This window comes from Melanostigma gelatinosum (genome assembly GCF_949748355.1).
Source record: "Melanostigma gelatinosum genome assembly, chromosome: 16".
Taxonomy (NCBI): Eukaryota; Metazoa; Chordata; class Actinopteri; order Perciformes; family Zoarcidae; genus Melanostigma; species Melanostigma gelatinosum.
In genome coordinates this window covers 14,370,505-14,396,143 of record NC_136649.1, presented here as the reverse complement: position 1 = coordinate 14,396,143, position 25,639 = coordinate 14,370,505, and the positions used below count along the sequence as shown (strand labels likewise).

General features: G+C 41.1%; 2 protein-coding genes across 4 annotated transcripts in view; one reads left to right on the top strand and one right to left on the bottom strand.

The window, feature by feature from the left end:
* Positions 1-1,855: 1,855 nt before the first annotated feature.
* cnksr1 (connector enhancer of kinase suppressor of Ras 1) lies at positions 1,856-24,563 on the bottom strand. Of its 2 annotated transcripts, none has more exons than XM_079287345.1 (21): positions 24,410-24,563; positions 23,015-23,172; positions 21,245-21,447; positions 20,731-20,815; positions 14,055-14,096; positions 13,817-13,936; positions 11,842-11,901; positions 10,594-10,662; positions 10,275-10,403; positions 9,007-9,110; positions 7,375-7,520; positions 6,517-6,776; positions 6,339-6,372; positions 5,798-5,970; positions 5,629-5,702; positions 5,155-5,226; positions 4,654-4,724; positions 4,171-4,232; positions 3,988-4,075; positions 3,495-3,679; positions 1,856-3,185 (listed from the first exon to the last, which is right to left on the bottom strand). In XM_079287345.1, the coding sequence occupies exons 1-21, from the start codon at positions 24,459-24,461 to the stop codon at positions 2,751-2,753; spliced, it is 2,622 nt and encodes an 873-aa protein (XP_079143471.1). In that variant the 5' UTR covers positions 24,462-24,563; the 3' UTR covers positions 1,856-2,750. The 2 variants fall into 2 exon arrangements, with proteins under 2 accessions (XP_079143471.1, XP_079143472.1); XM_079287346.1 differs by having other exon boundaries at positions 3,495-3,676; positions 24,410-24,562.
* rps6ka1 (ribosomal protein S6 kinase a, polypeptide 1) overlaps positions 24,425-25,639 on the top strand; it is a gene marked incomplete at its 5' end in the record, with an annotated part of 43,883 nt that continues 42,668 nt past the window's right edge. For both annotated transcript variants that reach the window (XM_079287350.1, XM_079287349.1), the window contains one exon: positions 24,425-24,603. In XM_079287350.1, coding sequence (XP_079143476.1) covers positions 24,460-24,603 — 144 coding nt within the window. The remainder of the gene's footprint in view (positions 24,604-25,639) is intronic.

Below are 25,639 nucleotides of genomic sequence, written 5' to 3'. Positions count from 1 at the left end.
AAGTAATTGCATCTTGACGTAGACAGAATGATCATTTTGGTTGGGTGGAAAATTCAAAGTGATGAATGAAAGATTACAAAGATTGTTAGAGAAGTAAGTTCCTGCTGCCGTTAAACTGCAACATGTAGTGAAACATGACTGAAGTATCTCTTTGTGCTGCCTTTTACATTGTAGCCATGCCTTTGTACTGTTAGATGTTTTTGTGTCCGAACAAAACTGTGAAATTTAAAATATTTGTGATAAATTCTAATTTGCTTAGATAATGTTACGGCTTTGAATAAAGACCATTGAACAAGCTTGTTTTAGATTACACTCATTTCATCTGTACTTAGTTTTACATCGATGGAAATCTTGTAAATGTGGTTCTGTGGATTGGAGAGAACAAGCTTAATTAAATCATCTTTTCAGTAATTGCAATCTTGCTTTTATTATTTTCACAATTCAGTCACTGGAGGCAATTGAAAAAAGACCAATTCTGGAAGTCCCATTACTGTAAGAACATTACAAATGATCTGCCAATTTCTCAGCCTGCACGGTGAATCTTCATCATATTCCTGACGTCCAGTGAGGAGATGAACAGTGTTTGAGGAGGATCTACAGCAGGGTGTTGTTTGTTCTTTGTAAATGATTCCTTGGTGTTAACTTATGACAGTGTGTTCATACTTGGTGGTGCATTCTGCATTGAATAAAACATTTCAGCAATGTGTCACTGTGTGCTTTATCCTAGTGCTATTCGTTTATGTGCCATCGAGAGTAAAGTCAGATTATGGTATGTTTCAACAGAAAAAAAGCTTGAATTAAAGACCCTGTCTCCACACAAAGCTGAGAGGCAGAGACCATCTCAGCCCACGCACAGCGGACACGGTCACTTCAGTGAATTAGCAGAACGAGCCCCATTATGTGAAGAGATCACCTGATGCGCAGTTCTCTCAGTCAGCAGCAAACAACGTCATTCAGCGAGAAACAGTAAGAGAAAGACCTAGTTGTTACCAGAAGTTCAATATCACTTTTGCAAAAATCATCTAAATTGATTTTCCTCCTCATCAATCTGCACTCACCACAGCAAAATGACTTTGTCAAAACAGGAGTTTTGCAACATATTTTTTGGAGATGTATTAAAAAAAGAGACGCTTCACATTTAGCTCAGGTGCCGCTCGTTTCTCTTGATCATCTTCGAGAGGTTTCTACACCTGGATTTGAGTTCACCTGTGGTAAATTGAACTAATTGGATGTGAGCTGGAAGGGCACGGACATGTCTATATAAGGTCTCACAGCTGGCACCGCATAGCGGAGGAAAAACCAAAAACAAGACATGAGGCAGAAGGAACTGCCTGCAGAGCTCAGAGACAGGATTGTGTTGAGGCACAGATCTGTGGAAGGCAACAAAAAAATGAAGCTGCATTGAAGGTTCCCAGGAGCACAGCAGCCTCCTCTTAAAGGGAAGAAGTTTTGAACAACCAGGACGCTTCCTGTTCTTAGTTAGGGATCTGAACACTTACATCAGTGTGATATATATTACCTTTTCTTTTTAACAAGTTTGTAAAACTTTCTAAAATCCTGTTTTTGCTTTGTTATTATGGGGTATTTAGTGTAGATTAAATGAGGGGGAAACAATTTTAGCATAAGGCTGCGACAGAACAAAATGGGAATAAAGTGAAGCTGTCTATATATTGCAACAAGCACATACTTTGTATTAATATTTATTTTTCAACCAACTGTTGGCTTAGACTGCATGGCAGACTGTTTTGAAAGCAGCGAGCATGACCTGGCAATCAAAAAGAGCAAGTAGACTCCATCTCTACATTATATCTATTCACTGAAATTCACCAGACAGCGTGCAGAGGGTTCACACACGAAGAGCAAGATACACAGAAAAGTCTTAACGTGCTCAAATTCATGCTCTAAAGACAGGCATGGACATACACATGTAAAGCCACGCATTTCATAATCTTTTGTCTTGTCTAAATCCTATACACATACAGAAAAAGAAAAATACAAGCATACAAATAATGTGATATCTGCTTTATCGGGTTTTTCAGTCTTAAACAGGGACTCCGCAACAAATCACGCAACCTTTTTATTAAGCCGATCAATATTACAGTGAATAGACGTCTCAGCCATTGAGGAGTCTTCACTTGTCTTGCTGCGTTCGTGGCGGCCTTGGGCAATTAGGAACACACAGCTGTCATACAGCTCGACTATATGGTTCACATGTCCATATATGTGGGGAAGTATAACGTGTCCTCCACAACGCTTCAAAAAACCCACCTTGACCAACGAGGGGCTACGACAGTGTTTCTGAACCAAACTTTCTGTGCAAAATATTTCAAATGTATATACCTATTATTAAGGCAACGTCAATAAACAAATACATACAGTATTTATAGTAGAACTGTATTTACATATCACATTACACGAGGCATGACTTATATTACAAATTCTCTTTGAATTCGAAGAGAAGTTCTACTTTCTATCATTAGAAGAACCAGACGGCCTTAGAACACCATAAATACATCCTGAACTGAGATTTACACTTGGCATGTTCTTTTCTTTGCTGTAAACTTGTCGTATTTGGTTGTTGTGAACAAATCTCGGTCTAAATCTGCACATGTGCATTTCACTGACTAATCCTAATGTCAGCAGGGGACACAGTGCAATGCACCTCTGTCACCTGGTTGCATGAACAACGTCTTCCATTCGACTGATTCCAGCAAACGCAGCAACTTGGCAGTGATGCGACCGTTCCAGCGTTAAATATAGAAGTAGTTCTCGGCAGGTTCTCCGCCCTCCACCATTTCACTCAGCTGTTCATTTATTGAATCCTGCAGCGATCCCAGAGTGAGTTCTAACACTGGACTGGTGCTCGGAGAACCCTGCGGGATCTCGAGGAGAACGTCAGACGACTCCGCATCCACCAACTGCTCCCCGTCGCTGAGGCTCATTCTGTATGCGCCTTCTGATTTTGCGGTGGCTGTTTCCTTTACGACAGTTTCCAAGGCAACCTCCTCCGTGGGCGTGTCCTGCACGGCCGCGCTGTCCGGTCCTTCGGAGGCCTTGACTGCGGACAGCCTCTCGACTTCCTGAACTAGTTCCTCGTTCTGCTCCTTCCACTGGCGATACTTTGAAGCTGACAGATCAGAGTCCTCTAAGAGCTTGTTGAGCTGCAATAGCTCCAGCTCTTTGGCCTGTAGCGTAAAAAATGGGTTTTAGTGAGAATGCATATATGTTCAAATATGAAACTTCCCGATTTTCAGTGTCTGAGAACAACAAACTTGCTGTACAAGTCAGTTATTTGACATTAGTTCATTCATATTTCTTCAGTCAAAAGAAAAGACATCACAACTCACACAGTCTCAGTGATTGCTAACTGGCCAATGCTAAATTAACTTGGTCTATGAACTGCTTAAGCAGAGTGTTTGACCTGTGTCAGTCTGTCATATGACATACAGGGAAAGTGTCACCTGAGCCATGAGCTGCAGGACCTTTCTGCTCACCTTAAGAGTGCTCTGCAGGGCTCGGAGCGTGTGCGCCTTCTCATTGATGATGGGGTTCTTGTTGCGTCGAATGAACGATTTCCTGAAGTGGTCGTGTGTAATCGGCTGCTCGTGGCCGATCAGAGAGACTCCTCCTTCCTTTATGTTGTTTATCATCATGCCCATCTCATCCACTGGTCCTCCTTCTCACAGGGGAGGAAGACACAGAAAGGGAAGAGCAAATAAAGATGGCGGGAGGGACATCAAACAAAGATGGAATTAAATACAAAAAAAGAGCAGTGGGGTTGGGTTGAACGTTATTTCTCGACAGTTGATTGGGTTACATATCCTCAGGGTCAAGTCAGGAAAGCAGCATGTCATGATTAAAATAAATGTTGCACTCACATATTAATAAAACGTCTATCAGGGGGATACAGTCTTCACAGATTAAAGTAATGAATCATTGAGAGAGGAAATAAGAAAAAGAGCAAAGAGTTAGTTATTCAGTACATACCTGTTCCTTTGCTGCCCCCTGTCACAAGACTGGATAATGGCATGTTCGTCCTCTCCTTGGGGCGAGGCAGCGTGTGGGACAGCACTTTCTGAGGCACAGAATGAAATAGGAAATGATCTGAATGGAGCTCTAAACAGTGTGTGTTTTGTGTTTATTCAGGTGTAAACCGCGAACTGAACCAACCTTGTTTCTTCTGCGGGTTGAAGGTGGTGTCTCGCTTTCTGATTCAGTCTCACTATAACACTCTATATGTAAAAACAGGTGTTGAATTAATGATTTTACCATAACACATCATATCTTTAACTTGCTGGCTGGACTATAATCCCTAAATAAACTGCAGGTAACAACAGCAACAGTTATTATGCTTCTTCCTATGTTGCCAGTTAACATATCATAACCATGACTTAATGATGGCCCCAGGATGACGGAGGTGTCCTGATGTTGAACCAGAGCGGAGAAAATGATTTTGGTTGCAGCGCCAGGACACGTCATCCAGCATTAGTTTTATTTTTAAAATGCAAGTCAAGTGAAATAGATTACATACGAACCAAAGGTATTGTAAGACATTTGAGATGAGTGAAGCTACAAAATACCTTTTTAAGTGCATAGCTTTTAGGGATCAGAAGTATCAACATCAGTTCAAATGTAAGGAGGCTGTTTGCCTACCTTCTTCACTATCTGGGCCTGTGTTCAACTTCTTGTGATGGTGTATGGCTGTGATCAGACAGTTAATCCACCTGGAGAAAGACAGATAATGTATCAACACAGACAAAGCAAATACATTTAATGTCTCAGTCATGTTCAGGATTGAGCTTTGAATTTCAACAAGTGCCCATTGCTTTAATTAAACAGCACAAAAACCGGATCTTGAACAAGCCACCTGTAGGGGGCAGTGCAGACCAGCACCTGTTAGAGTTTGATTTAACACCTCTTACACACTCACTGTTTGCAAAAAAAGAATGAATGAACACTACATTGTGTAGCTGAAGCACCTAGTCTGCCATTACACAGCTGCGTTTTTAAGCTCGTCATGTATTTAAGAAATGTAGCACGAAAGGCTCAACTTGCATTGTTAAAGGCCTCGTTTGTTTCGGTTCTGGAAAGAGAGAAAGAAAGATAAGAAGTACAGGCTGAACAAGGCCTTAGTTTGTTATCAATCCAACTTACTTGCTCATGTCGCTGACATTGTCAGCTGCGAAGAAGAAGTTGTGAAACCGCTGGTGGCACATTTTAAACACGCTTGTCGGGAGAGAGAACAAAGAGAGAGGGAGGCACAGGAAGAAAAGCTTCTCATTACAGTGACATTTAAACACACAAGTTATGCTGACACACAATTCTCGTTGCCCATCTCTTTTGTCCGAGGATAAGACATCATAAATTCAGATTCAGATGCAACAGGCCCTTTGTCTTTGACAGTAATTTGGAAAATATATTTCATTTTGCACAGACTCGTGCATCACGTACATCATATACAGTGTGTCGTGTGCACATGGACAATAAAGTTTCTGTTTCAAACTAACCAGTGGCGACTAAAAGATGAAAACACTGTTACATAATATCAACAAACTATAGATCCTCACATATTCCTGGATGACGTGTTAAAAAGCCCGTGATATGATCCATCATTAAGTTCATACTTACTATTTTCTCTTGTGCTCTCCAGCACTCTCTATGTTGTAGCTGGCGATATTGACAAAACCCTCTGCCTTCTCATCCTGTAAAAAAAAAAAAAAAAAATCCTGTTTTAATGGTACTCCCTCATTTATTTGGTTCTTATTTTTTTGATCTACTCTCGTAGATTTATTCCCACCTGTAGGCTGGTGTACCAATAAAGGCTCGGCCCCTTGAGGACGAACCAGAAGCGCTGCCACTTCTGGGCGATGAAGACGCTCTCCTTTCTCTTCTTCCACAGCCAGCCGTCGCAGTCGGGTTGGTCCAGCTCGCGGCAGGAGACACGGCGCCGACTCATCGCCGTCGACATTCCTGGGAGGACGAAAGGACGGGAAGAAGAAGAAGAAGAGCAGAGATCACCAAACATATATTTTCGTCTCCAAATTCTGAATATTCCTCTATTTTCTTTCCGAACATGACAAACCATTTTAGAAATTAGTAAGCAGAATCCTGTGCATTTGTAATTATTTCCATCTTAAATCCTACAGATAGGTCTGTAAATCGTTCGGAAATATTTTTTTGAAACATTTTAACATGTTTATTCCATGTTCTGCTCTTAAACAACGTTTTGTTTTGGCAGGAAACTATATGGACCCTGTCTTCAATTCAGTGCAACCTTTTGGTATTTCATTTGGCTTATTTCTCTTCGATTAATTTAGTATTACAGCATAAACATTTACCTTTTGTAGAGATCTTCTTCGTGTCCTTATTGCCCTGGAAAGATAAGCCGACGGATTTTATTTATTGTGTGTACACTGTGTTTAATTCAAATGTAGTTTAAACAACATCAACAGTGGGGGGGGTAAAATGTTTAAAATGTCTGATAGAAAATGTTTGCATGTCTTGCTTTCCTCTCACCGTGTGTCCCACCATGTCCGGGCAGGAACTGCTGCTGTCTGTTTCCTGGTCGAGTCCCTGAGGTGAAGGACTTCTCAATGACCCAAATCTAAAGGGAGAAGGACTTCTGGGTGACGGAGACCGGTCTCGTCTTAGTCTTGGGGAGAGCTTTGAATTTCCAAAACTGTCAAATCTAAAGGCAGAAGGACTTCTGGGTGACGGAGACTGGTCTTGTTTTAGGCTTGGGGAGAGCCTTGAACTTCCCAAACTCTCAAACTCCCCTGAGAAAAACATATACATGTGATCACCATGCATCAACCAGCAGAGTCAATTCTAGCATTTGTGTTGACAAAGAAGTCACAATATAACTATTTAAAACACCATCAACATTGAATTTGTGTCAGCAGTCAGTGATCCACATTTAATACTCTTTTAAACAACCGACATCGCTGTATCGAGGCAACACATCTCGTTGATGCTCGTAAATCAATCACACTGACTGGTTTTCCATGAAAAGAGAATTTTGTGTTTTTGATGTCATCTCATATGGGATGTCACAGTGTGGAATCCTTTTAACGTTACCAAAAAAAAATACAAAAAACCATCACCGACCACAGTCTACACTGCTTAGAGTAAGATCTCAGGGTGATATCTCTATTTAAAATTGCTTTATTGCAGCAAAAGTAATTGAGGCTTTCTTCATTATTCCCTTCAGGTACTGTATAATGAATTTCCGTCTTTATATTTAGCATTTTTTGATATATTTGGAGGCCTTAAGCGGTAATTATTCTTTCATATGTCTCCATCCAAAATCCTGCTTCAACGACTGAAACCAGATGCTCTCTTGCCGAAGGCCTGAGCTCCCTCTGTGTCTCTTACCTGAGGCTGACAGTGGTGACAGCACCTCCTGTTGGCTTTGATATGAAGTGAGAGTCAGTCTCTCCTCCACATCCCTGTCAGTGGACAACTCTGATTCCTCCTGTCCCATAGGCCGCTGAGGTCCCTCTGGCCCCTGAATGGCTCTCCTTCAGTGGAAAACACATGGAAACAGATCAAACACCAATCGAGAGAACTCACTGGTGGTGCATTCAGGGTCTTCTGAGAAGCATTGACGTCTGGTATGAGGTGAAACAGTATAAATGACCTGTATTGACATTTAAAGAGGATACATGTGACTGTTTGCCAGCGGTCTAAAGTTTCTTTCCTTAGACTGGATTTGTAGCATATCAGGATGTGACAGAGATATTTACAACCTTAATGCAACATCCCCGCCTACTCCCTCCATTTGTCTGAGTACGTCTGCTCCCCATCAGCTCACACTGTCTCCCTTCGCCTCTCCATCACTCTTTTTCCTCCCTTCTCCCATTTTTACTTTCTGTACTCACCCTTGTTTGTGTATTTCTTCATCTTTATAAACTTCCCTCATCTATTTATCTTTTTGCTCATCTCTTCCTCTTCTCTCATTTCCAGTCAGCCGTGGGTTGTTGACGGTGGAATTTATGGCATTGGCAGTGTGACCTCATCGTAAACCTAGCAGGTCCTGGCAGATTAACGAGGTCAAAAGGGTTTGTAGGAGGTTCAGCGCTATTGAGTAACTCCTAGGTAGTACAGTGACCAACACTTATGTCCATCCTGCTCTGAGATGCAGAGACTTGCTTTTCATTGGTTATATACCGGAAATGAAAACACTTTCCGTTCAAGACAGAATGTATTTTAGATCACAGACCCAGGTACGGCAAGATGATTTGCTTCTAAAAAACCTCTCAAAAACTTTTCAAGTAGCATATTCCGGTCATGTATGCTGCTTTACAATTAAAGGTACCCTGCAGGGTTTTCTTCTTAACATGTAAAAATCCGTTCACGTTCAATGTTTCTCAACAAAAAGGCTATCAAACATGCTAAATGCATTTCCTTCTTTGTTAAATATTTGAAATTTAAAACCTACATTGTTTTACATCAGGGGTAACCAAAAAGGTGCCCGCTAGCATCCGGTCGCCAATAAGTAGCCAATAAGTAGCCAATAAGTAGCCAATAAGTAGCCAATAAGTAGCCAATAAGTAGCCCGCTGGCACATTCTAAAAACAGCATGAGTCAGAGGTAGAGTTGTTTGGTCAAGGCGGGGTTTTTTTCTGAGGCCACTATACTATGCTACAAACGGCAGCAGCATTACGCGCTAAGCGTCGATTTTGCGGTGAGCGTTTGGCTTTTTTTTTTCTGGCCACAAAATCTCATGAACACACAGAGAGGCTGGCGAGGCTGTCCCCTCTCCACCGTCCCTTCATCCAGGGCAAGTACTGACACAATTACGTAAGCCTATATTGTATATTTACAGCTACTTTAAATTAAAGCTAGTTTATGCTCTGACCTCAAAGACAGGGATTCTTGTGAAATGAGGGTTGAGGATCGTAAAAATCAGATTCAAATCCAGTTTTGCCCACAATGACCTGATCAACCCAGAATTGTGAAAGGAAATAGCTAATTAATAGAAGGAACGCTTAATTATGCTCTCACCTAAAAGACAGGGACCTGACAGACGCTGCTACCCTCTCAAATATGGAGTGCCTCGGATTCTCCTTGTCCTCTTCCCCCTCTGACCTCTCCTCTTCTTCCTCCTTCTGAAAAGAAATCAGCAGTAATTCAAGTTATGAGTGTGCACACTGAACTGTCTGCGTAGTTGGGGGTTAGCGGAGGGTAAGAAAGTGGATGTCATGTGGATTGCAATAGCAGCTTTCTCCTCAGGTGTCCAACCCCTCACTGTGTGCCAACGACACAGACACGAACACACACACACACACACACACACACACACACACACAACACAGTCTGTGAAACTCTCGCTAAGAGCAGGGCATCGAGAAAGGGCAATAAGGAGCTGATTCAAAACCTCCATTTGTGTTTTCTCACCCTACGGCTGCAGCGAGATCGGAGATGAACATGGTAGTCACAAGGGGGTGTGAAATGCACAAAATGTTGTCTGCTTGTCTCAGACTCAGTATGTCATTTAGTGTGTAGTTCAGAGACAAACAACAGTCCCCATAGTGACTACTGAGAGTGAGTGTTTATGGAAACGGATCCCAAGGGATTGTTAAATGGAAATCGAAGAGGGGACTCTCGTGGAGGGGAAGCTTAAGGTTCCCCTGACATGAACTGTGTGAATAATCCCAGTTTCTGAAATATGACGATGATGTTTCACCCCTGGGTGTAATTATCCTGAACTGAAACTACACGGCAGAAAGTCTAAATTGTGTGTGTAACAATAACGCTATTGGCGTCCGATTTCTTCTAATGGCTTCACACACAAGTTTTCAAAGCCCAGAAGCTTCTGAGGCAAAGGAAGGAGGAACAAGAAGAATGCCATTCTCTGCGTGGCTCATCGTGAGTCATTGTGCACATTGATGTACAGTGATGATATGCGTATTTTCCTAATCTTCTGTCGAAATGGAATGGTGGAGTTATTGTGTGTGACACATGGATGATGTAATGATTCCAACAGTTCATTAAATATCAAGATATGATAAAGTGGATGGCGCGAACACATACTACACATTCTGCTATTCCTCTGAGGAAACGTTTTAGATATTTTTGCAGAAACCTTACGAACAAGGCAATCTTCACATGAGATTAATATGTTTCTTGTGTGTTTTTTCCTGTTGACACCAGGAACATCTGGGTTCCTGGGTTGTACTTCAACTCAACCCAGTTCCCTTTGTAAATCAGAAAGGTAAATAGAGTTGGTGGAGTGATGAGGTGAGTGGAGGAGGACTTCAATGATCCCTGACCTGCTGTGTGGAGGAGAGCTGGACTGGGTGTCCGCGTCGGACTAACCCAGGGATCTTCTTCAGGACCAGAGTCACTCCGTTGGGATTCTCTCGAAGCTTCTTCACAAGGTTAGCTCTGCTCCAGCCCACCTGAGGCAGCGAAACAGATGATTATTCCACTTTGAGTGTTGTTGTTTCGGACACAGAAACACTTTGCAGGACCGGTGAATGTACCGAGGTTTGTCTTTAGACTGAGAGGACCACACACGTACAGCGCAACGGAGCAGTGCAACATATATGCAGGCTTGTGTACACATACCGTTTATATTGTAACACTCACCACTATCTGGTCGTTGACTTGAATCACTTCATCACCAGCCAAGATCTTCAAATAGGCATCCGATGAAGGCTGCAAAAAGAGAGACAGACAACACAGATAAGAACTCGTAATAAATAAAAGTGATTTATATTGTTCACTGTAACTTTTGGTTTGTTTTTACAAATGACGGTCTTATTCACTGTGACGTGCAATAAGTGAGCAGATAGTGTTTTTCTTTTTTAAGTATGTTCTGTGCATTTTGATATGTTTTGACTATTTCTTTAGGCATGATCATTCATCAGCTCCTGTTAAACACAAAAATATGAGGTTCATTTTGGCATATAGATTTGTATCATACCTCATTAATGGATTTGTGACTAATAACTAAAGACTATGGACACAACATTTCCATGAATTAATAACTGTAATAGTTATTCCTGTGATCGTGAAGTTAATTATGATTTGCTAACTTTTACAGTGCTTTTGTAGCTAGAAATAATTTCAGACCCTAAAATGAAATCCTCTGTTACTCTATGTGACTTTATATCAATATTAATAATATATATCGTGATGAAGTACATGCTCTGGAAAATTGATTTTAAAAATGTGTGCTATAGCTCAGTTTATTTCCAATTTACAAATAAAACTGTAAAACAAATAAATCCTTGCTGATCATGAATATAAAACATGCCATGATGTGTCTGCAAGATGCTTCTTTGTTTACATGCATTTGGACCAATCAGCCTCAAGTAGATATTTATATATTTCATTTTAAGTTGAGTTATACATGCAAAGTATTTGCAGCACAAGGCCTCTTGTTGGTTTCAACTTCAAAGCAGTGGCGCAACGAAATATAAGCAAATGGTTCAAAATAATATGTCACATAAAAGTACTTCCAGGGGGATTTCCGCTTCGTCCAGAGCTCATGCGTCCATAACACATAATCCAGAAGACAATACGTGACAGACCTGAGCCACAGCATCATAGCTTGTAATCTGTTACACTCCTGCAGGTCAGCAATCTTTTTTACAAGACAGAACCGGTTCAGAAATGACACATTTTGAGACTCTTTTGGATGTAAACCCAAGCTGTTATTTCCAACAGTGCTCTTGCAAAGAGACAAACCACAGTTAAAGTTAACCTTTTGGGTCTGGAGTTCAAAAGGAGCAGGGGTTTGAGTCACACCGCTCTTCAGGATTTGTCAAGAGCACAGACCCTTTGTGGATGTGTGGGCTGAGTCATCAGTGAAAGTAAATGAGAGAGCCTGACCTCGACAGCGGTTCCAGTCACGAAGTGGTTACTGGAGCCGGTGGACGTTATTTCAATCCCCTAAGAGGAAGAGAAACAGAACGATACATTAGATCGTGAAGATAAGATAAGAAAGATTCAGGATGATAAACCTGCATATTAGCAACTTTGCAATGCAAAATGTCGATTTTACACATCACCGAGCCAAAAGGATTCAGCATAGTGGACACATAAACATCTCTCTATCTTGTTACTGTCATCGCTGATGGAGTCTGTGGAGATATTGATGTCTGTCTCCAGATGTATTGATGGTTCAGCCTGTAATTACCCCTCAGCCGGCCTTGACCGATTGATTCTTTTGAGTCATAATGGGTGTGGGGATTAGAGCCAACGAATCACACCCCCAGGAAGGCCAGATCACATCATCAATAAGTATCACATGGCAACAGAAACAGAAAGGGATTCAAACTTTGAACTGAAAATGCTTAAAAGTGATTTTGCATGAACGGGGAAAAAGCAAGCGTTCACTTTTAGATGTATTTGATGAATTAAGCAAATGTACGTCATGTTTTTTACATTCAGTGAATTATAATTCTTCCATCCTCTCACTTCTCTTTCTTCCTGTCTTTAGTTCCCGTTACTTTCAATCACTTAGAGGAAAGACCTTCTTATCTCTGATGTGCGCCAATCAATTCCTATCTTTAGCCACCTACACACACAGAAATATGTGTCCATGGACACAAACAAAATGTTTGCCCGATGACTACAGCATCAGAGGTGATGAAGCGGAGATAGAAAATCCGCTTTTGAGACTTTGAGACACACTGGAGATGATTAGGAAGGCCAATCGAGCGAGTGAGTGAGCACATGGAGACTGGACTGCTATGAAACATGTGACATTTGTTTTTGGGCTGAGTACACAAAGAAATGGGACAAATGTATATTTAGAAATAAATGAAAAGTAGATAACAGGCAAAGAAGAGATCTGTAATAGTTGTACCGTATGTACCGACTGAAGGCTGTAAAAGAAAAGAAGAGGTTGTTTTTGACAGAATAGTAAGAATAGAACTGGGTACATGGAGAACCTTGAGTGAAATGGAAGAGGTGACGAGTTGAACCAAATGATGATGGGAAACTGCAGGTAGTGATGAAAGCAAAAAATGAACACTGAGAATTATAGTGGGAGAAAATAAGACAGTTATAGGGGTTCATTTAAAAAAAAAAAAACGGGTGAAGCAATAAAAAGGTGAGAGGATTTTTAAAGTGATAGTAACAATGAGACGGTAAGATGCTGCATGGATGAGATGAACAAACAAACAAAAAGCATCCAGGGGTGACCAGTGAAGTAAATAAAAAACAGAAAGAGTTTAAAAATAGATAAGCAGCTGAAATCACAGGTTCTAAAACATCTTCATATCTCTCGTATAAAAGATTTTGCTTTCGCAGCCACAGCAACAATTGAACACAGTATATGGAAATATTAATAGTGAACCAATGAGTTATTACCATTTGTATTATTGATTATTCTAATGATTATGTTCTTTAGAAAAAAAAGTAAAATAAATCGCAATCACAATTTCTGATGTAATGTCTGACTATCAGTGCAAACCCCCCAAAACAAAATGACTTTACTGTCAAACAAGAAAGTCAGCAAGTCTTTCCAGTTGAGAAGCTGACACGAGGGAATATATTGTTGCTTCTAAAATGAATCAGTTGATTTAAAAATAGTTCCCAACAGTTGATGGCGTCATTTATTGTTCAACTAATTGTTTTATACATTATCAAATGGATAATTGTTCGTGCATTGAAGTAAAACTAAACAAAACGTTCCTTTGGTGGAGATCCCCTGACCACATTTTGAAAATATACAGGACAGTAAAAGTGTTTGCATTTAATATTGTTCATACAATTTTCATCGACTCAGCATAATACTATACTTTTCATTGGTTGTACATTTAATTAAGACAAAGAGTTATTCGGAACAAGCAGGTCTTACCAGCTGATCACCAGGTGCCACGGGCACTAGGTCGACACTCTCGAGCTGAGCAGTGTGGGTAAGAAGCCCCTCAGGACTGGAATTCAGGATCTCATCACACACTGACACCAACTGACGGCACTAGAGCGTGAAACCAACCATCGTTTACTGTCAAGAACATCTCATTCAATTGGTAACAAAATAAAAGGAAACTAAAATGTCTTATAGTAGAAGTGGGAAAGAATATTCAAATACTTACTTCAGATATGATGTCCTTTTCCTTTTCATAGACAGTGGTATCCTGTTGAATGAGTGAAACAACTTGACCTGAGTTCATCGAAACAGTGCACCAAAATGACACCGCAGCAGCCTTTACAATGCTGTGATTGATTTGTGGAAATGGGACAATCTGACTCAAAACTCATGTCCTATTTCCTCTTCACAGCATGAGTCAGGAAGCGAAAAGGCCAAAGGCATCCAGATGCCAAACAGACATCACTCCAAGCCGGGCAGAATGATTATGAAAGAAAAGATCTCATTGTGATCATTTTGACAGGCATGGCAATTGTGATATGATTTGCGATATTACAGGGAATGGTAATTATTTCACACCATATCCTAATTTTTTACAAACAAATCTGTATCAAACACAGATGTTTTCTTAAGTCTGTAGAATATGATGTACAGTATATGTCAGGACATCTCTGCAGCACGACAATATTTGTATTAAAATGGTAAAATTATCAAATTTGGATAAATTGCGCAGCCCTACTCCAGACATTTAATGGTATGTAACAGGTTTATTTATCACAGCAGTGCTCGAGTATAAATGAAAAACAAACAAACATAAAACAGATCATATTCAATAACATTTAGCAATCAATGGTGTGGAGTGTAATGTCGTCTTAACCTCAGGGCTCCCACTAAGCCCCACCAGCACACGTGCGCCACAGGAAGTCAGTGTTCAACATCAATGTTACTAGAATGAGTCGAACGAAACAGTTTAATCTGTGGTTGGGAGGAAGGTGTTGATAATGCTCCTACAGGCAGTACTAGGACTTGGTCTAGGAGCTGGAGAAATGAGGGGAGGCTTTGAATGAAGGAGGATGACGTTTATACGGCATTTCAACTGAATAGCCTAATGCCACATACCATCACTGCCTGAGATCATTTGCAAGACTTGATGATGTGATGAGTTACATAAAGGACTGTAAAGAGAGACTAATCCCTGTGAAATGTGACTCTGGATCAACAGTGCGCACGGCTCAGTTTCTGGGCTAATTAAAGGCTGTGGCACAAGGCTGCATGGAGGGGTATGACTGGGTGAGTTTCTGTCATGACTGCTCAGTATGTTTGTTGTGTTTGAGCGTTGACAGTAGTGAGATGCAGGACATGCGATGTATTGATTTACACCACGACAAACCACTGAAGGAAACACCTAAAGCTGTTCAGATCCTTTGTCTTGATCCCTACTCGAGCAATCTAGCACATGGCACACTGGCTGTATGCAGCAGTAACTTAGTCAGTTCATTAGCTAGATAGTTCGTCACAGCATGAAAATAAATAAATGCATTTTGAACTGATATTTAAAACAGAACATCAGCATTACAGTGCAGAATTATAATCTAAAACTGTAACCTTCTTCAGAGTCAGCTGCTAATTACCAACATATTATTAATGCAAACCAACCTGGGTGAATGTATCTGAAAAGAGATTTAGGCTAGGTTGCACCAAAAAGGATCAATTCAATCACAATTAAAAACTAATCTCCGTTTAGTAAATCCAAGTTCAAAGCAAAATGAAATAGAGGATATTCAATATGATGCTTGCTAACTTTAATCTGCGTGCCATTAGGACCTAGTAAGTGAGCTATAAAAAACAGCCTTTTTCATTTTAAAAATTAAAACGCTTCAAGCGTGAGTTTAAAGTTAATACTGGATCACATTTTAAATTGAAAGTTTAAAGTTTTGGTGCAACATAATTCAATTTAATCTAGGTTCAGAGTAAAAACAAATTTGACATTTAAAGAGAGGTTTAAATGTCCCGTAATCTTTCTTAATTCTTTTTTGTTTTAAAGAAACCATGATTTAATTGGGTTCCTTGGAATCCTTGTTGGTGCACAACCCAGAGTCAGAATTAATTTGAGCCACTAAGAGGAGTTTGTACCGCCATTGCCGACTGGAAACGCATAGGCAATCACAAGAAAGAGCCTAAAGCCATGCTAGAAGCTGCTTCAGGCTGTATTCAGACACAGTCTTTCAAGTGAAGTATTTTACGAATCTGTCTTTACGAATTAAGGGAAATAAATATGAATGTTGTTTAACTGCTGTAAAGAAAGCTAAGACTGCAATGATAAGCTAGATGCAGAAAGGGTTCACTGTTACAATGGTTTGAACCCATCACTGGAGGCTTCCCGACAACAGTACGACCTGTTCTGCATTTCTTTTTAACAGGAAATGACATTGATGTGTGTGCGGTGGGCGACAGGCGCACTTCTGCCCTGAAGCATTATGCTTGCAACCACAAATGCATGCAAACATAATCACTCCCTGATTTGATTGAAGCTATTTCACAAAGTTACCCCAAAACATCTAAAGGTATGTATATATGTTGCTACATTCCCAAGAGTTTTAAAGTGTATATACACTATAATTTCTGTGCACACACACACACACATGGACAGGAAGCACATGACAAGCGCATATGATGCCTGTACATTTAGATCACAGTGTTTCATTGACACAAGAGGAGAGGAAAGGAGATGAACTCGTGAGAAGAGGGGCTGTGGGTCGGACATGTTCAGGCTCTGACAGCCTCTGGCATGTTCACGCTGCCTTCTGTTCATTTCGCTTTACTAAAATACTTCACTTGAAAACAACTGCTCCTGTTTCTAAAGGAGCGCCTCAGGTTTTGCAATACAAGATGTATAAACTGTCACATCAGACAGTAGCGTTACTGTCGAGATTAACCACTTTTAGTTCTCCATCGATTAAAGCAGAACAAGGGGTCAAAGATCACTCGTCATATTCAACGCCATGCAGCTTGGGCACAAGACCGGCAAAATGTGCCACTTATACCTACCAATTCCTGCAGTACCGTCAATAAAAAAACAATCATTCTATCATATGGACCTCTTTGAGCCGCTCTGTGCCCAAACAACAGCACGAAACATCACACCACAGATCAACACTCGAAAAATTGACCTTTTATTCCATTTCATTGTAGCTCCACTATAGTTACATATTAGCCACAGCTGCACCGCAGACCATCAATAATTGGCAGACAATAACCATTGACCTTAGATGTATTTATCATGACAGAAATGCAGAGCAAACATGTCCACAAGTAACATGCATCTGCCTCCGTTCATGAGAAGAAAGGCTTTGTGTTGTGATGTGTTGTGAAGGCTGGTGTGTGTGGCTTGATCAGGCTGGTGAACGCAGCAGCGTTCTGTGCCTGAAAGCTGTTCTCTCACGATAGTTGTCTAGGAAACAAAGACAAGCTATTATGTGGGTGTAACACTCTGAAAAAGGCAAAAGGAATGCACACACAGGCACGCATGGACACACATGTACAAAGAGGCTCAAGCTGTCACACACAGATTCAATGACACACACGCTGTTGACTCGAGACAATTTCACAGATTTCCATTCTTTTTTGTTGTCAAATTAAAAGCCTTGCCGAGTCAAGCGCTGTCACGTTCTGTCTGTGTCTGCGTGTATGTTTACATACTGCGACTTGCACCAGGGGGGTATTTCCTATTTGCCACCAGGTCACAGACTTGCTATAAAAAGACTGGGAGACATAACTAGGTTAGATCTCTTTTTACACCTGCTCCTTATCTTTCCATCTAAATCTGTATTCCCTATCTATGTTCTCCTCCTTGCCTTTTACCACATCTCTCAGCGCTGGATTTCTCTTGCTCGCTCTTTTTTTATCAGCACCATAAATAATAAGTTAGAGTCATTCACTTCTGATGGCTCAAGTCGGTGAGGCCTTTTTCTGCATTTATAGGGTTCATTTTTAGTTCACTCTCTTTGGCATCCTCTCCCATCTATTCAAGCCTCTTGTTGTTTATATCGTTACATAATTAGAGGTTGATCATTGCGTATTGATCAACAATAGAGCTGCTTTTGCTATGTTGTTTTCTATGATGATATCTTTCCGGTCAAAGAAAAGTATTACATCACCAGCATGTCCCCTTTTCAAAGATTTCTCTCAGTAGATCCTGGTTATTCAAGAGTAAGTTAAATATTAAATCGCTTGAAGTTAAATTTTCAGGTGATGGTTATTATGTCAAAGACACTTTCAAAAGTTTGATTTTGCAACATCAAAGTTTTCCTTTTCTTTTTTTAGATTGACTGTTAAACTCACATACCTTTGTGTAATGCTTCCAAATTCATTTTTGCTCTCATATCCAAGTTCACAGTGTAGAGAGGCCTCTTTTTTTCTCTCCCTGTCTCTCTCTCCTGGACTTCGCTTGCTGCTTGGCTGGTTCAAAGCGGACTGAGCGTGTGTGTGTGTGTGTGTACTGCTGCGAAACTCTTGACTTGACAACTCTACTGTGGGATCCTAAAAAAACACCAGCTGACTACTGACCTCGACCGCCCTCAGGGTGCGAGAACAGACACAGACACACAGGAAATAAGAGTCCTTTCTTTGGTGTGAAGGATGTGGTGCGGCTTCTGTGGAAGCAGTTGCCCAGAAAAGGACGTCACGATGAAGCTACGGCCTCCTGACAGCGCGTCAAAAACGTCACAGGGACATCAGCCTCAACATTTTAAGAGGCCATGACTATGTTAGTCTGTCTGTGTGCAATGGTCAATGCTTACACTGTTGATGGTATCGGCTGTCGGGACACTTATGTTATTTGATACAGTTGTATAGTGCACGACAAGTGTTCTTTTACAAAACCTGCTACAAAGCCTGTACCCTAAACTTTCATTCTTTCGAATAGCCATCAAGGGGCGAAGTCAGATTGTATAGGATAATATAGATTGTATGTCTGTGAAAAAATGAGTTTCAAGTCTTCTTCAACAAAGCATTATGTTTATTGGTAAACTATGGTCTTTTGTTCGGGAGTAAAATAGACGATTAAGCAGTGTGCTTTAAGGCGTGGCTACCTTGTCATTGACAGGTTGCTACCATCGCGTTGTCTGGTTCGGGGAGTCGTCCGAGTTTTTGTCTTAGAACTTTAGCCCTTTCACAGAATGATTTCAGTCCACGAAAACGGCCAAAAACCAAGATTGCGACAGCCAAATATGTCAAACTCAGGGCTTCTAAATGGCAGTCCACAAATCGATCTTATATACAGTCTATGGCTTATAAGGCTATGATGACAGTTGAACTGATATAATATCAAATGTAATTTTCTTGTCTTAAACAGTTGTGAGGGTGACGTTTCAGCTCTTGGTACAAGACTACTTCTTTATGAACAGTAAGTCTTGCCTTTAAAACACCTGCACACACAAACATAGAAGTGCGCACCAAAGCTCAAAAACAGGAATTGAGCAACAATAGCTAGACATTACCAAACGATGATGCGAGGGACCACCGACAAAAGCAGTGAGGGCTTTAACTTACTAATCACTCACTCAGTGCTAAACTGTCAATAAATGAAAAGAACAGCCAGCAGGCCAAGATCTGATTCACCTCACAGTCACAAAACCATCCTATCAAGTCAACAAGCTCTTTGAAACCAATACTTCCTTCCTTCCTCTCTGGTCTACAACAATAATGTTACTCTTACTGTACAGCAACACAGAGACCACAACTCTCATTTGTCACATGCTAAATCTGGTTCAAACCAACCATGTATGGCTGGTATAGATTTCAAATGATATTTGAATAAACTCTTGCATTATTAACAACCCCTTAAAGAAAACAGAGCATTCCAAAAAATACACATGGCTACGCTTGAGCCATTTTAAAGCAGTGCAAGATCAGCAAAAGAAGCATCACCTGGTGGGGAATTATCCAATCAAAGAGGTGAGAACTGTACCTGTCGTGCTGTGTGCAGGCGTCCAAAGCTGGCTGTAGAGGGCTATATATAAACTCTAAAGCCTCCTATTTCACCCACAGCTCCTCTGCACCTCTGACTGCCTCCTTACCTCTCTCTAATTATCTCCCATTCTGTTGCTACCGCTGTAGCTCTGTCTTCGTCTCTGCTGTGTGTATATTTATCACGAATGTCACTACAGCGTCCTTTAATAGAGTCTCTCTGCCTGTTGCGCTCTACTGTTAATTCAGAGACATGCACTCCCCCAGGAGTCAGAAGGTGCAATCCCTCTTTCAGTCTCCTCCTTCTTTCTCTGCCTTCCCCTTTGCTTCCTGTTCTGCCCCTCCCTCCCTCCCTCCCTCCCTCCCATACTTAGGCGCTACAACATATCCAGGCCTGTCCCTTCTACTACCTAGTAAACACTTTTCACCCTCTTTACATGAATATTCCTTCTCCTCCCATTTCATTCACACATGTCCCACTACCATGCAGGAGTAAACACTAACAGAATCCAGCCCTCCTCGTGCGTCAAACCTAAGCTTCTTCAAGGTACAGCCGCCTCCAAATATGCCAGGAATGTAAAGATAAAGAATTCATTACTCGGGCTCAGCTGAGGATCAGGGATTCTATTTGTGCTTCTGTTTTTCTTGCTTGGGGTTGATTTTAAAGAAGAAATCACACAACAGGTTGTAGTTCCTCTTGGACTATAAATGCGTGGTTCCTCTTAAGATAAAACAACCTCACGTGTCCATGAACATATGTGCAGCAAAGTGCACTAAACCAGACCAATTCACCAACCAATTCAATTTGCATAAAAGAGATAAATGGAAGTTCACTGTGAAAGGCAGCCATTTGATGGAAAGATTACAACAGTTTAGATGTAATTACAAGTCACACAACAGTTGTATGAGTCACTTAAAGCCATAAAGGGACCAACCTTGTGGACAATGTCCCCGAGCTCTCTGCAGCAGTTGAATATGTTCTTGCTGTTGATGTGTCCACTGAGCTGGGAAAACTGATACCTGGCAAAACAAGGATTACTATTTCAAGTAGGTCTGGATACAGACTGGGAGGATTTGTAAGTACCGTACGGTGATTGGATTTCACACGAGTAATTAAAAGGAACAAAGCTAAATGTAGGATCTTAGAAAGTAACACAAAGAGAAAATAAAACAAACAGGGGGGGGGGGGGCGTTTAAGGAATAGGTATCATGTTCTTTTAACAAGGTGCAACAGGTAAAAATACAATGCATGCACCAAAACATTCCCATATAAAGGCTTCACCTCTGATTTAACCCACAGCCATGCTTTTTACATACAACCTACAGCAACAAAAACAACATTTTACAAGACACAGCAGAGAACATTTTCGGAGTGAAAAATAGCTGCAGAATAAAATAGAATTTGGAGGACTGTATATATATCGGTTAGATAACTCCCTCTTTACAAACCTGTTGAGCAAAGAGAAGAGTCCTTTGGCAGAGGTGAGGAGCTCCACTACAATCTGCAGAATGGCAGCAGGCAGCTTGGTGGTGCTGCGTCCATCATAGGTGTTGAGGCGCCAGCGGCCCTGGATGCCCATCTGGAGGGTGTGGGCAACGGCACGCAACTTCTCCGTCAGACCGCGTAGGCACTCCCCACCTCTGCCATATGTCTGGAGAACACACACACACACAAACCAAACACACACACACAAGACTGATTAAAGATGTTTTCTAAATACTCCCACACTGTAATACATAATCTGTGATGTTTAACGCATTACGTCCCCTCTTCCAACACTTAACAGAATGCAGGGGTCTATAGGCACATTTCATATATTGTGATTGCAACATCCTTGTTTTTATTCCAGCTGGAGGCCTATACCCCACATCAATCCTCCTCTCTCGCTCATATGAGGCCCGTCATCACAGTTGTCCGCCCAATAGGGGGAGACGTGACTCTTGACAACCACTGAAGAAGAAGCAAGTTATTGTCGTGACCCATCATTGATGTTCAAGAGGTTTGGACCGGTCAGGCTTTGTTGTTGTTACACATCCACCGGCCGGAACCATCCTCCATCATACATAATTCATGGCCTCGCTGACATTGTTAATTATGTAATCGTGTACTTGAATGTGTTTGGTCTGCTCCATGTGAGCATGTGATGGTTGCCATTATGAATGAGTGCAGTGTTCGCGCTTCACAGAGCATTAAGACGGGAAGACTGGCACACACACACACACACACACACACACACACACATATACACAATGTACTCAATATTTAAGCTGTACAGCTGTGTGTCTTATGTTAAACAATTTCACTTTGAAGCTTGAAGCTTTTCTGACAGTGAGACATTATTCACACTCATTCATAATGACTTGTGTTAAACTGTTTCGGACTATTTCAATCTGTAAAACAGTCACTGAAACAATTCGACAACAAGCAGTTTGAGCAGCCTGTGCTTCAGCCTGTTACAGCACCAGAGCTGGAACTTTGCCTGATACCGTCCTGCCCAATTAGTCCCTCCAATGACACAAAAGCCATTCTGGAAACACATCAACACCCCCACACACACACACCAACAAGAATATTTAAGTGTTCTAAAACTCCCTCTCAAAATTGGACAGGGAGTAAAATGAATTAGGCAGCAGAAAAAAACAGGATAGAGAATCCAAGGGGAGCGGAAGTGTTATCTTTTAGCCGACAAACAAACTTTCCCTGAAATTTGCATGTAAATTATTAGGTGTAAGCTTTGTATTCTGCTTTGGTTGCATTGGAGCATGACAGGTCCTTTGATGTTAGCTATGAAAATAAAGTAACTATTTCACTCTGATAATCCTTTACGCGGGGGATTTTTATACAAACGTGAAGGGCAAAGTGAAGCAATGGACTCAAACCTGCTCCATGTTGCTAGCGGCTCTGAGTGTGAAGCAGGACGTTTATGGCAATAAAAGCAGTTGTGTATTTTGGCTGGAATTGCAAAAGATTGTCCAACAACTGCTGGTTGCACTGTGCAAACAAGAGCTGGGTCTAAAAACTGTGTAATGATGGAAAACAAATCACACCTCAGTGCTCTAACATCAGAATATAGATGACACCACAGCAAGAGAAGAGGATGACTGCATAGAAAATATCCAGTGCACAGCAACACACACAGCAAACAGCCTTGGATACACAGAGTGCTGCTATGGACACATAGTGTACACAAACACACATGTTTCCGCTTCGTCCCTCACCAGAGAGCAGAGTTTCTCCACAGCATCCAGTATGAGCTCTTGGTGTCCAATCTTTTGTACTCCCAACTTTTCCAGGTCTTCTGATGTCAGCTGGAGCAGATCCAGACCCGACAAATGCCACTCAGAGATCGGGTACAGATGCAGGGGGGCATCCAGACCTGGCAGCAAGACACAAAAGCAACATACACTCAGGGCTTTAACTACATGCAGAGCACAAGTATAAATGGCAACTCACACATAGTCATAAAGTCACATGTGAGTACAGGTACAGACATGCAGACTAACAGAGGCAGAATACCAGCCTGCAGAAAGACTTCTGCTCCACATGTTGTACCACTACGTTTGAAAACAGTAAAGATGTGTCTGTGAAACACAAGTGACTTATAGAATTGACTTTGTAGTAAAATTGATAATATACTGTGTGATGATGATATCATTGATGATATCATCATATGAATGTAATTTGTCTTAACTGTGCAAGTGTTTAAATTGATGACCACTTCAAAATATAAGTTGTTATTACATGTAATAGCCGGTGGTTGGAGGAGTATTCAAATGATTGTCTTACGTAATACTCCTTGTACAGTAGGCTACTAATCCTACATTCAACGTTTTACTTAAATAAAAGTAGTAGCAACAGAATGAACTTAAAGTGTCAAAAGTAAAAGTACTGGTTATGTTGAATGGCCCCTGTCATTTCTATTATTGGCTCATCATTATTGATGTATTACTATGTAAGCGGTGCTTTAATGTTGTAGTCGGTCCGAGTGGAACGAACATTAACTGTTTAATCATATTGTTGGACACGTTAACCTGAAACCATGCATCATATTTCATACACGGAGCATGTGTTTTGCTGTCCAAATCTTAATCTGCACATTAACAAGTTATGATTGCTGTTGAATAAAGGTAGTGGATACAAAGTTAAATATTTCCCTCTGAAAGTTAGAGTAAGAGTGTGAAATTGATTTACTCAAATTCCTCAAAACTGTACTTAAATTGAGTAAATGTACTGAGTTACTTTCCAGCACTGATCGCTAACCTTTACTTTAGCCCGATATTTCTAATAATAATAATCGTAATGTCCCCTATAAAACAGCATAAGAGAGCATTAATCCACAGACCAGTGAACGCAACATCTAGAAGCCGTAAGACTCTTTCTGATAGTAGCCTACCACCTGAGTTGTTGACACCGATCAGAACGACACTTTTGTGGCTTCTCTCACTCAGCACGGGCCATTTCCTCATTCCACCTCCACCTCCACCTCCACCTCCACCTTTCACTTCCAAGGGGATTTGCGTGACGCCTCTATTTCTGACGAAAGAAATCCGACCCAAAATAGCAGCGATCAAGGCGAGAAAAAAAAGCAGAACCACCCGCAATATGTTCCTCACCTTGGAGCCACTCGCCGACTCTCTCCTCGCTCCACGACGCGATCGGCTCCATGCTCGGAGTCCTGCTGCAGTCGCTCGTTGAGATTCAAGCCTTCCTGGCTGACTTCTACCTCAATGGGCTGCTCGAGGAAGGAAAAGTTGATCCTGATTTGGAATCGGGCGATGACGAATGGCACACCTTCACACAGGCACAGGTGAGAGTCCCCCTGCTGTCAGCCAATAGTGGAACCGTCAGGCTCGACCAGGAGCAAGGACCCCTCCCTCCTAACCCCCCACACCCCCTCCTTACCTGGAGGAAAAAGAAAGGTGCTGCAGCTTTAAGGCTTCACAAATTCCCTCATAGTTTTACTTTCATGCACACTCCTGTCATGCGCACGGCGAAGGCGCAGGGCCTATGGTAGTTCCACAGCAGTTTGAGGTGGACACAATAGTAGGAACACTCGTACCTGTATAGTATAATGTAATCCAATGCAATAGCCCTGTAATAATGATACTTTAGTGACCATGTAGTGTATACAGAAAGGTCTGCATATGATTGCACTCTAGTGCAACTAATACTTATTAAAATAAAAGGTACTCTGCACAATTTTGATCCCCTTCAAGAAAAATACAAACAACTTATGATGCAAATTTTTTAGTTTCCTTTAAAGTGCATGAAATGTCAAAAGACTTAAGGGGATAAATAAGTTGTTCTCAAGACCAGCAGACCTAATCCTCTTTTCCAAGTCTGGTCATGGCTGCTGTCCTGGGACCTTTCCTGGAAATGTTTCCTATTTTATCCTTTGAACTGTGTTGACTTCTGGGCTCCAAAAAAACATTTATATACACTGCCTTAACTTTATCAATATTGTATTAATGTCCGATGTTTTTACAGCATGAGAACATTCCGGCTTGCCGAATTATTTAAAGTATTAATTATGATATCAAAAGCATGCTACTGGAGGAATTATTCATTTATAATTTACCCATAACACACATACACAGATGCAGTTTATAACAAAAGAGAGAACTATTCATAATATTGTGATTTTATTCAGTTTATGGTTCCTTGGGGAACAACCTTTCCACTAAACTCATTGTTGTTTATTCTGCATAAGCACGATACGCCAAGCAATTGCTGGCTTTGGGGTTCAAAGTTCCTAAGTTCAATGATTACCTCCACATAATTCAATTGTTTGCCTTTACTCTTAAAGGAGACGTTGAGTATGTGTAGTTGATCAAAATGCTACT